The sequence below is a fragment of the Ctenocephalides felis genome, unplaced genomic scaffold (assembly GCF_003426905.1).
Source record: "Ctenocephalides felis isolate EL2017-DRISC unplaced genomic scaffold, ASM342690v1 CF-g0.4_SCAFFOLD_00892, whole genome shotgun sequence".
NCBI classification, from domain to species: Eukaryota; Metazoa; Arthropoda; class Insecta; order Siphonaptera; family Pulicidae; genus Ctenocephalides; species Ctenocephalides felis.
Window position 1 is genome coordinate 9,097 of NW_020537046.1, and position 13,846 is coordinate 22,942.

General features: G+C 31.6%; 1 protein-coding gene across 1 annotated transcript; it reads right to left on the bottom strand.

Moving 5' to 3' along the window:
* Positions 1-391: 391 nt before the first annotated feature.
* On the bottom strand, positions 392-1,598 carry LOC113365326 (the record flags this gene model as incomplete). The annotated part of the gene is made up of 2 exons (XM_026606903.1): positions 964-1,598; positions 392-804 (listed from the first exon to the last, which is right to left on the bottom strand). Coding segments are annotated over exons 1-2 (1,048 nt in total), but the record flags the coding sequence as incomplete, so codon positions are not given.
* Between the last annotated feature and the right edge of the window lie 12,248 nt (positions 1,599-13,846).

Consider the following 13,846-nt stretch of genomic DNA (forward strand, 5'->3'; position numbering starts at 1 on the left):
ACAGCAAAGGGCCTAGAACAGAGCCCTGCGGCACACCTCCTGTTATATTATATTCTTCTGTACCATCGCGTGAATGGTACATTAGAATTCTGTCTGTAAAGTAGCTTGCGACTATATTGCATAGGTATGCTGGCACGTTCTTGTCACGGAGTGCATTCAAAAATTTTACCCGCTGTATCCAGCATGCATATTGGACGATAGGATGATGGTTCATCTGGTGGTTTTTTTCCTTTGGGAATAAGCACTAGTCTTTGCTGTTTCCATTTTCGTGGAAAAACCCCTTCTTTCAGGCATGTATTATATGCATTAAGAAACATTGTCGGAGATGTCATAATTGATGTTTTCAAGGCAATATTAGGAATTCCATCTAATCCCGGTGCCTTGCTATTACCAACGCGATGACAAGCTTCCATCAGTTCTTGCAGTGTTATAAGTGGAATATTATTCTGTTCTACATGTGTTACCTGGTAGTTCAAATTAGGTTGTCGTGGAAACAAAGTAGTTACTATTTTATTCAATAGTCGTGGGCAAGTTGGTGAAGGTATTGGCTGGCTTTTGAGGCGAGACATTACAGTCTTATAAGGTCTTCCCCATGGATTTTCCTCGACTTCATCCAAAAGTTCTTTCCAGCACCTAACTTTACTATCTTTGATAGCTTTATTTAGTTGTCTACGTGCTTGTTTATATTCCACTACCAGTTGTGCAGAATTACTGAGACTATATCCACGCTGAGAGATCCTTCTTTTCTTTAGGCACTCTTTACGAAGAGAGCTGATTTCTTCAGTCCACCAGTGCACAGATTGTCTTTGATTTATGCCATGTTTACGAGTCATACTGATATCACAGGCTTCGGTTATTCTCTCCATCAGCTCTCTAGTATGCTCATCTGCGTGTTCTGAAATTATAGGTTTGCAATTTAAGGCAACTCTCATGGCGCTTTCATCAAAAGATTTTATTTTCCACCCAATGGCTTTAGATATTTTCGCATGTCTTCTAATGTTTCTATCTGTTGATATTTCCCAGATGATTGCATTGTGGTCACTAGCAGTGTAGATATCTAATACCTCCCAATTGCAAATTCCTCTGACGAGGCTATTGCTAACAAAAGTAAGGTCTATTATTGAGCTTGCACTGCCCTTTTCAAAGGTTGGTTTATCACCACTATTAAGTAAAACCACGTCAAGTGCATTGAAGGCCTCCAAAAGTGCTTTACCTCTTGCATTAGTCTTCCTACTTCCCCAGTCTACCGCCCATGCGTTAAAGTCACCGGCTATCGCTACGGGGTGGTGTCGTTTTGCATCCTCCACAAGACGATCTAAAAAATCGACAAAATCTGGCAAAGAAAGACTAGGTGGAGCGTAACAGCTGTATAAATGTATGCCATCTAATGATGCTGCGACAAATCCAGCGTTGCTATTGTTAACAACATTTTGGAAACAAAACTTGCCACAGGACCAAATAACGGCTTTGGTGGTACTGTCCGTTTCCCATGGCCAATCAGTTAGATGTTTGTAAGGTTCTGATAAGAGGGCAACATCAATTTTCATATCTCTTACCGTCTGCATAAGCAAGTCGTGTGCAGCCTCACAATGATTCATGTTTAGCTGTATTAACTTCATGCTTTTGCGTTCATTATTTTCTCTATGGCCTCCCTATATAGAGGACATCTGTGAGTGCCGGCATGATGTGCTACATTTTCAGAGTTTCCATTTTCAGCGCATAGTGCACATTTTGCTGCATTTATACAGTTGGCTATTTTGTGACCTTCTTGTCCACATCTAAAGCATAGATTGGTCCGATTCACTTCGCTCTTGCACTGTGATCCATAATGTCCGAATAGCCAGCATTTAAAACATCGAATTGGTTTCTTGTATGTGCGTGTGTGTGTGTGCGTGTATGTGTGTGTGTTCGGATACAAATTTTTGTCGACGATTTCGGTTACACAGATGAAGCGATTTAACTAATTCAAAAAATATTCGATTTGTATTGATAAGAAGACGTGCTGATTAGTCTTTAGCGAAGACAGGCCTAGCCGTTCCGAAGATACGGGGCAAAAAGTGCCAAAAACGGTAACTCAGTTTTTAAGAGAACGGAGCGTCCGATTTGTATAATTCAAAAACATTTTACTTGCATTATCAAGATGAAGATTTGATCAAATTTTCATGATAATAGGTCTAGCGGTTTCGGAGATCTAGTAAAAAAAAATTAAAAAAAAATAACATTTGGCGGTCAACAATAATCATTAGACATTAGACATATGCACATCAAATTATGAGATATTTTATAGAGATTTTAACAATAAGTATACATTTTGTTAACACTCCTATGGGTTCCGTACCAATGCTTATGCATTAGACAGCGACGCGGCGCTTACGCGCTTTGATATTTAGTCTCTATGCATTAAAGCAGTACGATTGCTTTGAAAAAAAGTTCAGAATTTCCAAAATATTTCAAAATAAATTTTTCAACAAAAAGTAAGTTTTTGTCAAAAATTCATATAGTTCCTCAAAAATCTATTTTTTTCAGAGTAAATTTTTTTCAAAAATGTTAATCTTTTCAAAAAAAAAAAAAATTTTGGTACGGGAAGTTCCAGCAATTTGCCTTAAGGCACGATGCCATGCGCCCCACTAGTTTTTTTAAATTTTGTTCTTTATTTTATTTTTTTTTAATGCGGAAAGTAGCAACACGTATGCAACTTTGATATGTTTTACTCAGTTTTGATAGGTGGTAATTTTTTATGAATTTTATGGTTGCAATTAACACGGGTCCACAAAAAAAAGTTGTCTAGATTGCGTATGTTACATATGCTTTCCGATGTATTTCCAATGTACTTTTACCGCTGAATATAAATCTATAGTCAAAATTGGGACACAAAATATGGAAAAACATTTGAAATCTGGCACAATCTTCAATCTAGCATTTTTTCTGAATGAATGAATTATTATCCATCGACTTTTCTTTTGAGGGGCTGTGAAATTTTTCGCACACATACGTACTTCCAAAAAATAATTTATCATAATTTGATTTGGGTTTTTTTTCGAAAGCAAAAATGTTCCAGTGCTGACATGAGATTTATAAAAAATTGCGATGTTTACTGAAAAAATACATTTTCTAAATCTGTATAGTTTTGCATGGTAAATGGCAAAGAAAACATTTACATAAAAACGGCTGTTTTGTTAGCTTTAAACATTTGGAATCACAATTAAAATTTATTCACATTTTTTTCTGAAAATGGAATGTGAATCACAAGATACTGCAAAAGATATTATTCCTTATCACCAAAATGACGGAAGTACTACAATTGTTCTTTCATATCCAAAAACAATTTTATAGTTCGCCATTTGGGTCGTATACTCCTTTAAGCATTGCATCAATATTGAGCTAACTTACTTTGGTATTGAAAAGCACATCGCCATATTCACGCTCTAAATTGTCAGGAAGTCTTTAAATTCACGAATTTTTAAATTTTTCTTGCAATATTGTTAAACTAATATTTAAATTAATATTCATTTTATCAGCGAACAACTGTTTTTACCAGTATTTGACTGACAACAAAATTAGCTTTTACAGCCGTATTTCATAAAATATCTAGAAAAATAATCTGTAGTTGAAAAATGCTTGGCGGGCCGCATGCGGCCCGCGGGCCGCGGGTTGCTCATCCTTGTTCTAGACATTACCCAGTTATTAACTTCCCGAAGGAGAAGTTTGTTTTCATCAAAAAATCCGATTCTCGACCGATCTTATGTTCCGATTTTATGATTTCTCGACGTTTCTAGCCATTCTGTATCGAATGTGTGTGTGTATGACCAGATTTTTTGCCGAAAATCGACGTTTTTTCCAAAGCAATCGTTTCACTCTGCTTATTTCACTCAAAAACTGACATTTTTCGAACATTGATCTCGGTATCTCAGAAACGGCTGGACCTGCCTTTGCCAAAAACTGATCAGCACATCTCTCTAACAATAGGAATCGAATGTGTTTGAACCATTCAAATCGGTTGATCTGTGAGCTCGAAAACGTGGGCGAAAAATTGTATCCATACATACACACACACATCTATTTTTTCTGAGGTATGCCAAAATGTTCAGAAACTTTCAAAACGACGATTACAATAACTTACTCTACGGGAAGTTAAAAAATAAAATTTATTTTAATATAAACACTATTTACAGATTTACAATTGTCGACATATTATATTAGCCAGCTCAATATAATGCAAGGAGAGATTTCTGTACTAGCATTTCACTCCGCAAAAGATGAACTTGAATCTGGCGCCATTGACATTTTGCCTGCGTTGGCAGACCTGCGTCTAGTCGAGTGAGTGCATCTATTAATCTGTGGTCATGTTCAAGTCACGTGTTCTGTGTGTTCAGTAATCCATTATCCTAGACAATATAATAATATAGACGTTTCTCTCTCCCGGTATTTTGGTTCAGAGAGTTAATTTCCGTAGCGTACAACAGTTCGAAATGGCGCTTTAATCGCGTATCGCTCGGCATTCGAATTAGCGCGCCAAAATTTGAAATGAATATTTTTATAGTTTTTAAAATAAATTAATAATAATATAAAAAATGTATAACTTGAAAATAATTTATTTGAATTGTATTTTTGCATTACAATATTATATTTTGTAAAAATACAATGATAATAACATATCAAACAATATATATTATAATATGTATATCATCAATAAATTAAAAATGACAATAAACATATCTACAGCTTTAAATACAAATCACACATACTTATAATAATAATTTTTATTGCACTCTAACTTGACAGAATGAAAATTATTGACAACAAGGCTTTTGTATGATCTAATAAATGCACGGTAAGATGGTATTATTAACCCCGTGACTTCTAATACTACCAAAAACTTCTATTCTACGAGTTCATTCTATTCTAGTACTATAAAGATTTAGTATAACTTAGCGAACACTGAATTACAGTGTTTGTGTAACTGATAATCATCCCAAATAAGATTTGGCTCTTTTCAGCATATTCCTTACAATGAATTAAGTCATATCGAATGACTCTTACATTATATACACTATGTATTACATATATTCCACACTTTCTATTATATTCACTACACTTCCTCTGCAATTAAAAGTCATACTTTTTGTTTAAACAATTATTCAAACTTAATAAACAATTACACACAACACTCGTTAACAGAATAGTGGCAAATCACAATAACAACTCAGATCAAAATGGCGGCTTGATGCTAGAGGATTACAAACCTGTCACTTGATATCGGCTCACTAGCGCCAAATCTTCACCTAGGTTATGTTACTTTAAGTACGATTAGTGAACGCGGGTTTTACACTGAGATACAAGGGCCTGTCCATTATGTTGCTTCGTGCTGCGCATTAGTTTCAACGTGTTTGTGTTTTGGCGTGTTTGAGTTTTGGTGTTTATTTTATTTTATTTAAATTCAGTGCTTTGGTAGACAAATAATCAAATAGCATAAATTGGCGATAAAATTGTTTGCAGATTTTTGGTTAGTATTTTGATGAATTGTTAATTCAATACGTGAAACAAAAACAAAGAATTTGACAGCATTCTATTTCGTATTCGCTTTGATTTTATATATGAAATATTCGTTAAAAATGTTCGTGCTTTCCTTGCTTTTGTTGCAACACGCTGTTGATTTAATACAAAACACAATGTTTGTTTTTATTTATATTTTATTGATATATTTATTGATATCATTTCCAATCTCATAGAAACGCTATGACTAATGATGCATATTCTATTTTCACTGTAGTTGACATTAATTCTCTTTTCTTTTGATGCTATTTCAAATTATTAGTTTTATTTCTATATATGAATTACTATAATATTCTTTACTTTCAGGTGTCGGTGAAGAAATTTTATTCAATAAAATTTTATTCAATAATAAGGGAGAGCCATGTGAAAGTTTTGCCGAACAAAATCATCCTAAATTTTATAGCCATGCAAGGTACTCTAAGTAATAATTTTTAGCAAGTAAGTACTTGCAAGTTTTTTATTGCGATGGATATATCCCTATTAGTATTATCAAAAATGCTGTTTTACGAAACACTTAAAGGCACATGCTGCCAGAATTCCATGAATGAAATTCTAGACATTTGATCTGCTTTTATTGTCGGATCCTGCAAGTAAAAAGTATGTCTATATATTTATTAACATCAGCAAATGTTGTCTGTATAATTATGAGTTTAGCAGTTAGTTTGCGATTTACAAATTTTACAATTGCTAGCAATTATGGTTGATTTTGATGATGACACGCTTTCGATAATTTCAATTATTAAATTTAATATTAACTTACTATGGAACAGATTAAACTTATGTAGCATTGTTTATGTTCCTTGGTCTAATTTTCTTATTTGTTTGTCATTTTACCTTCCTCAACTTTTAATTTGTAACTATTTTATATTATCTTAGTAGACCTCACATGATTAACTTCATGATTTTTTTCTTCCCATAGTCTCTACTATATTTAAACGGTACTCTGCTTTCTGGTCACCTCATAAATTAATATTAACAAAAACTTGACTCACTATGTAAAATTCTCATAATGTCTCAAGTTTCTGATATGTTTACATATTCCCACTTTAAGATATACTTTTGCACTGCAATAATTCTTTTGGAAAAAATTTGCTCGTTGCTATAGAATTTGTCGGAAGCTGTTATAGTATATTATATTTATTCATTACTAGTATCCCAATAAATTTTTGCACATATATGTATGTATATATATATATATATATATATATATATATATATATATATATATTGTATAAGTATATTGTATATATATATATATATATACATGTATATATATATTAAGTATATTGTGTATATATCTATACAACAATTTATATATCTATATATATATATATATCTATATATATATCTATCTATACATGGTATATATATATATATCTATATATCTATATATATATATATGAGTTCTTGAGGAAATAATCTTTAATTCCAAACGTTTCGACATTCAATTTAATGTCATCATCAGTGGATCTAAAAACAGTATGAAAATTAGTATATCTAGGTAATTATAATATATGTGAATTGTATAGTAACTATACAATAAGAGAAAAATTAACAAACAGCAACACTTGACAACAAACACCGTTTGGAATTAAAGATTATTTTATAAATCTTTGCCTTTTCTTTGTTTGATGTATCGCTCTCAAGAACTCACTCATATATTTCAACATCAAAATTAACTACTAAATCATATATATATATCTATATATATATATATATATATATATATATATATATATAAATACAAATATATATATATATATATATATATATATATATCAGATGCAGTTTTTAAAAATTGAGTTTTACATTGTTTCCAATTATTTTGATTGCATGGTATGTGCTAATCCATGCATGAGGAGTCCTGCATTCATTACGGAATTTAAATTGAAGTATGTTAACAGATACTCATTGTAATATGTTTATAGTGTAACGGTTTTTTTAAATGTTTCAAACAAAACATTATCGAATTTGAACTTGATACTGAATGCTTGTTGGTCACTACCAGCATGAAGCTCATGAACCATTATCAGCTGAGCTTAGGAACTTAATCAATAGATTTTCCATGTAAATGATGATGGCAAATTGTTTCCTCTGCAAATAAAGCAATGAAAGCATTTGTATTTAACATTACAATGTTTTTGGATCACAAAAATTTTAATTAAAAACTTTAGTGAGAATAGCATCAATGTCAAATTCAATACAAATTGCTATTTGCTATTTAAACGATCAATGAAAGCATTTACATACAATTAATTAATTAATTAATAAAATCATGAAATGACTTGAAAATTCATTTTAGAATCCATGAGTTTTTGTCTTTATGTCTAATTCAGTGGAACAAAAGTTATATTTAACAACTAAAGTATGTGAAATAATGCAAGTATGTAGCTTGTATAGTAGTTTAACTGTGTATTAATTTTTCATGTAATAGTTGAAAATGATTTCATACGTGAAAATCAATCATCAATACTTACCTTGCACGTACTTTAATTGTTCTGAAGGAAAAAATATTGAGAGCATTTCATTTTCAGCAGATAGGCAATACTAAATTGCATTATTACTAAATACATTTCAATTTTGGTATGAGATTTTGGAGAAACTCTTCATCCTTGCATATAGAAATTCAATAAATTGCCAAAAATACTGTTTGTTTAGTTGCAAGCACTATTATTTTATGCAGTAAAGCAAAATACTCTCCGGTGACCAAACAAATAAATCACATTCATAGAGCACCCACAAATACATCGATGTTTGGTTTTGAGTAAAATACAAATGCCTATTGCTTAACCTATATTTCCATTATATTCCTAATCTAACCTTGGATTCGAGTTCCAATTCATACTGCATATTTACCTTTGCTTGGTCAATAGGATCTATGTTATTCAAAAAAAGTATTGATTATAAATTCAATACTTCTATAGCCTTGGGTTCGAGTATTTACGAAAAAATAATCGGTACATCTTATCTTTTGGTAAATCATTGTCGTTGTCCTCCGCTCTTTCGGCTTGCTGAATATCCTCGTTTTTAATAGTTATATTATCTGACTTGATTTCTTTCTTTGCAACAAGACTTATATTGATTGAAAAAAAAACATATGATTTAAAAGTTCCTTGTTAATTTGATTAGTTTGTAAGATAGAAACTCACATTTTCTGCGATAGTGGTCAAACACAAACGAAGTGATTTAGAGGTACGTCGCAAATTTTGTCTATGCGAATTAATTGGGTCAATGGGATTTCTGGAATTCAAAAAAGCATTAATTACAGATTCAATACTCCTACTCTTTGACTTGCAGAAATTCTGTAAATAAAATAAAGACCGAATCATTATTTGTTCAGCTGATAACACAATATGCGAATTATAACATTTCGATGGCCATGGCTCACAGCTTTATCCTAGTTAAAAAAAAAAAAAAATCTTACTCCTTGATAAAAATAAGATAAACGAGAATACTTATACAGCATTCACTTCATTTTTTCATGAAGGAGCCGATTATACTAATCAATGTTTAAATCTTTTATATTTTTCAACACCGCGTAAAGGAACAGATACTCTAGGTGGAAATATTTCTTTCACCAGCTTTCCTTCAGAGTACTTTTTCTTATCTAGTGTGGTGGTTTTTGTAGTATTGAGAAATATTGTAAGTGCGAAACTATGTGAATTTATAAATAGTAGATTTTTATGAATGCATTCTGAAAATAAATATATTTGTATTGCATATTAAAATAAAACATTTTTTTTATAAATTATATGTATTTAAACTAAAATAATATAAAACACAAATAAATAATAATATAAAATAAAAATTTCAAGGCTTACAATTTGCTGGATGATATTTATCATAAAAGCATGAAAAACATAAAAAATATTTGCAGTGAGCACGCTTTAAAAATTGTGCTGTGTTACATAAACATTTGGCTCTACCTACAGATCCTGGAAAGCATATCTGATTTACGTTTAAAGATACTACTCTAGCTAGTGCTTCCTAATTTTCTCACAAACCATGCGTATCTGATCATTTTTTGAAATACAACAGCGGATAATCGGTGATGTATTAAAGAATGTATTTTCACTGTGTCTTCTTTCTATTCAATCCCCTTTCAATTTGCGTGATTTGATAACAATTTTGTATTTTCTCCATCCTCGTTCGTAAAATTATTATTGAATAAAGCTGGATCCGTCTGACCAGCCCATGAGTCAATTATCAGCAAAAACTTGTCATTTTTCACATAGGGCCCTAAAACATTGTTTATGTATGACACAAAATGTCCTTTTGTTAATTTTCCACTTTTAGAAGCAGTAAAAAACGTTTTCCAGTTCAGGCATGTTTTTTCCATTTTTGACGGTACTCTTTGGCCAAATTCGCTGGCTCACGCAAACATAAAAACACTTTAGGAAGCAGTTTTCCTGATGCTATCATAGAATACTGTGCATTATATGTGTGAGTTAATTTACTAAAATCTCCCAAATATATTTCCGTTGCTTCAACTTCAAAAAGATTAAAGTACAATCCTCCCTATATAAAATATTGGGTTCAAAGGTAAAAATATGTGAATTTTCAACGGAATGTTGGACAAGAGTGCTTTGGAAACTTCGGCTTTTATGATGAATGACGCCTTAATTCGTGCTGTCTAATTCTCTTACGGATATATTGTGATGTTTGGCCAATGTATTGTTTTTGACAATTTTTGCAAGAGATTGAATAAACTATGTTAGTATTAAATTTAGGAGGGGTGGTGGATTCAATTTTTGAAACTATTTCTTTAAAAGAATATAAAGCTATTCCTGAAATAAAAATATCTTCTTTGAGTAGTTTGGCAAAATAATCAAATAAGCCTTCAATGTAGGGCATGCTGTGCAAAGTAGATTTTATATTGCTGTCTTGGAACAATTTGGTGATGGATTAATAATTGTTAGATTTATGATAGACAAGTCTTTTATTGGTAATGGAATTACTTTTTCTTCTTAGCCCTGAATATTTCATAGCTAATTCATCTGCAAACATTTTTCTTCCACTTACGTTTGTGGCATGATCACTCATGCAACAAAATCAGCCTGTAATTTAAAAAATGCGTTTATAAAATTTAATTTTTTTCTTTAAATAATTTCAGATCAGATTCCATTTTTCCCATTTTTATCGCCCATTTTTTTCCACCAGTCTTCAAAGGGAATAAAGTATCGGAAACATTTGTTTCTTTTTTGTGCAATGTACGGTGGATCGAATTGCTTTTTTGGTCGCTGGCCTTCTCCTCCAAGATTATCAAACGATTTAGAATTAAATCAAGAGTTGCTAAAATCAAATAAAAAATTATATGTATATTGTGTTAAACAATATGATAATATATACATTGCACTGTAACCATCGCGGGGGGAATATATGGGCTGCTTTCTGAAATAAAATTGTTGTAATTAGAAAGTCCATATTTGATTTACTAACATGAGCACAAGCTTCAGTTATCAATTACCTTTAGCAGTAACAACATGTTTTTTCATCAAACACCTCTATCTCGTCCTGCTTTTTTTATTAGCTTGAGGAGCTACAATAAAAACAAAATTACCATTGAATTTGAAAAATCATTTGTTGAAGACTAAAATCATTAAGCTCCACGATTCAATTACTTGCACAAATATTTACATATTCCTTCTGCTGGACACATATTATGGGGTAATGCTTTGATAGCACTTATTAATGGATCATTATATATTTGACTTTCCTTTACGAAGTAGTGAAAATATGTTACAAAATTAATAAGAAAAATAATAATTAAGACACAATCACTACCCAGTAAGCACGCGACATCAGAGCAATAGTTGCACTGATGTCGCGCCATAAGACATCGCCGCTTCGAAGTGACGAATGTGTTATTGAGATCGCACGACTCGCGACCACCATACAACATCCTTGAAATATCTAACTGATGTTGACAGAACAACAAAACCACTTAATTGTGTACATTTATCCAACTTTTATTTTAGTAAAAATGCATGCATAAATTTTGTATTGGATTAATAGTTAAGTAGATTTTAAAGTAATAGAGTTTACTTAATCATTTATTTATTTATTTTATTTGTTTATACTTGAATCTCAAAACACAGAGCTTATTATTATATCATATAATTACGTTAATAATTATCGTATGTTTACGATATTTCTGTAAAGAAAACATATAAAGTATTATACATCGTTAGAAAGGTCTCAAAATTCTTAGTTTTTTTCCCATATATCGCAACTTCGAATTCCCAACGGTGTGGCCTACAGGCGAGTTGCTGTCGTAAAATTTCAGGAAATCGGAAAATCTCGAGAAAATTATATGAACACACTTAACCATTCATAACTTTGTATAACTAGCAAACCCGACGAACTCCGTTTCGCCACCAGATGGTTTCGTGAGAAAGATGAAGAAATTTTTTGTTTGTTTTATATTTGAAAAGGAAAAATGTGATTTTATCATACAACAGTAATGAATTTATTTCGATTACAAAAATGAAGTGTTTTTTTAGTTGAACTTCTCTAAGTAAATGAAAGTGAATCCGCAAATTATCCGTTTCATTGAAGTGGACTTTTGTTTTTTGGTCTGGCGTTAACACAAACAAAGCGGATGGTTTCCTAAATCGTGAACTGCCCATGTGAAAAACAATGATTTTCTAAATAATCTATTTGAAATTTATCCCGCAAATACTAAGCGATTGGCCTTGCGATTGTTATTGCAAACGCAAGGCGAACTGGAAATTGCAATCGTTTGAAGTCAAACGGGAAGACCAGTCGGAATCATTGGTATGTCACAAAATCGCCAGCAATTTTTGATTAAATGGTGAAGTTCAGTGCGTGTACATCATTATTCTTTGCAGCAAGAATTGCTCGTTGACTTAACAAGATAATTCTCACTGTCATTACTCAAATTTTTAATTACGGTGCGTGAAGTTCCAGCAGCTTGCATTAAGGCACGATGCCATGCACAACTAATTTTCTTAGCTATAAACCTTACGTAGCCCGAGACCTTTCCAACGAATGCAAAATTGTCGAAATCGGTTCGTGCGTTCTGGAGTTATTTCGTCAGGAAGGAAAACCCGACTTATTTTCATATATTATATATAGAAGATTATATATATATATATATATATATATATATATATATATATATATATATATATATATAAAATTCTTCTGTAACAATGTAAGTTTCATAATTCCTCCTAAACTATAATTCGGATTTTCATGAATTCCTGAAGTTTGTTCGGGAAATTTTCTAGAATGTTTTGATTCATAGAAATATAGTTAGATTGTAGATTGTAGAAAAATGGAAAAAATTACAAAAAACCGCTTATCATTGTTTGCCCTTGAAAATATTTGAAGCTTAGTTTGACATTAAGAACAATTGAAGACTGTCATTTGCCAAAGATTTCTGTTCACTTAGAGGCTAAGGCAATATTAAAATATAATAAATTCATGATTATGAATAAGGAAAATGTAATGTCTACATTATTATTGCCGAAAAGCAGCTGAGATGTGCCAAAAATTAAATTAATTCAAGATGCAAATAATATAACATGCGTTTGACAGTATGCGCATGCGTCTGACGCGCACGGCGAATCGTGTTGTCAACTGCGCGTTGCTTGCAATAATTTTGTTTGCGCACTTTGCGAACAGATTCGCCGTACGAATTCGTGCAATGGGGCGAGCCATAAGTGATTGCGCTCAAAAATATTCAATTTGCAGTCGTTTTTGCCTTACTATACTAAGTCACAATCATGTCACAATACAAAAAAAAATTATTTAGAAGTTTCATTGAGTCAAAATTCATATGTTTGTCATTTGGTACGGAATATTTACTCAATGGAGCGCTTTCGGTCTGAACTTTTCTACTGTTTTCCATTTCGTTTGGAATTTTGGAACTAGGTTCATCTTACTCTTCAGAAGTGAAAACAATTTAGACTCCTTACCACTTCTCGGGTGGACGACATTTCTTTTCAGTGGTGTAATTTTACTTTTTTCAATGTGGTGTAATTTAAAATAACGTAGGGTATCGATAAAAGAACTAATTATAAGAGAAAAATGTTTAATAATGTTTTTCAAAAAAGCAAATACTTTTCAAGTTACTGGCTACTGAAAATTTGTTTCTTTTTTGCGTTTTTTCATCATTTTTGCTAATATCTTCAAAAATATACATTTTAACGAAAATCATATAATGACACAAAATTATATCAATTAAAATCTCAATAAATCGCTATTTATAGTGTTTTGGAACATTATTAGGCTAGATATGAAAATGGGTTTTATAGTGCTCAAAATA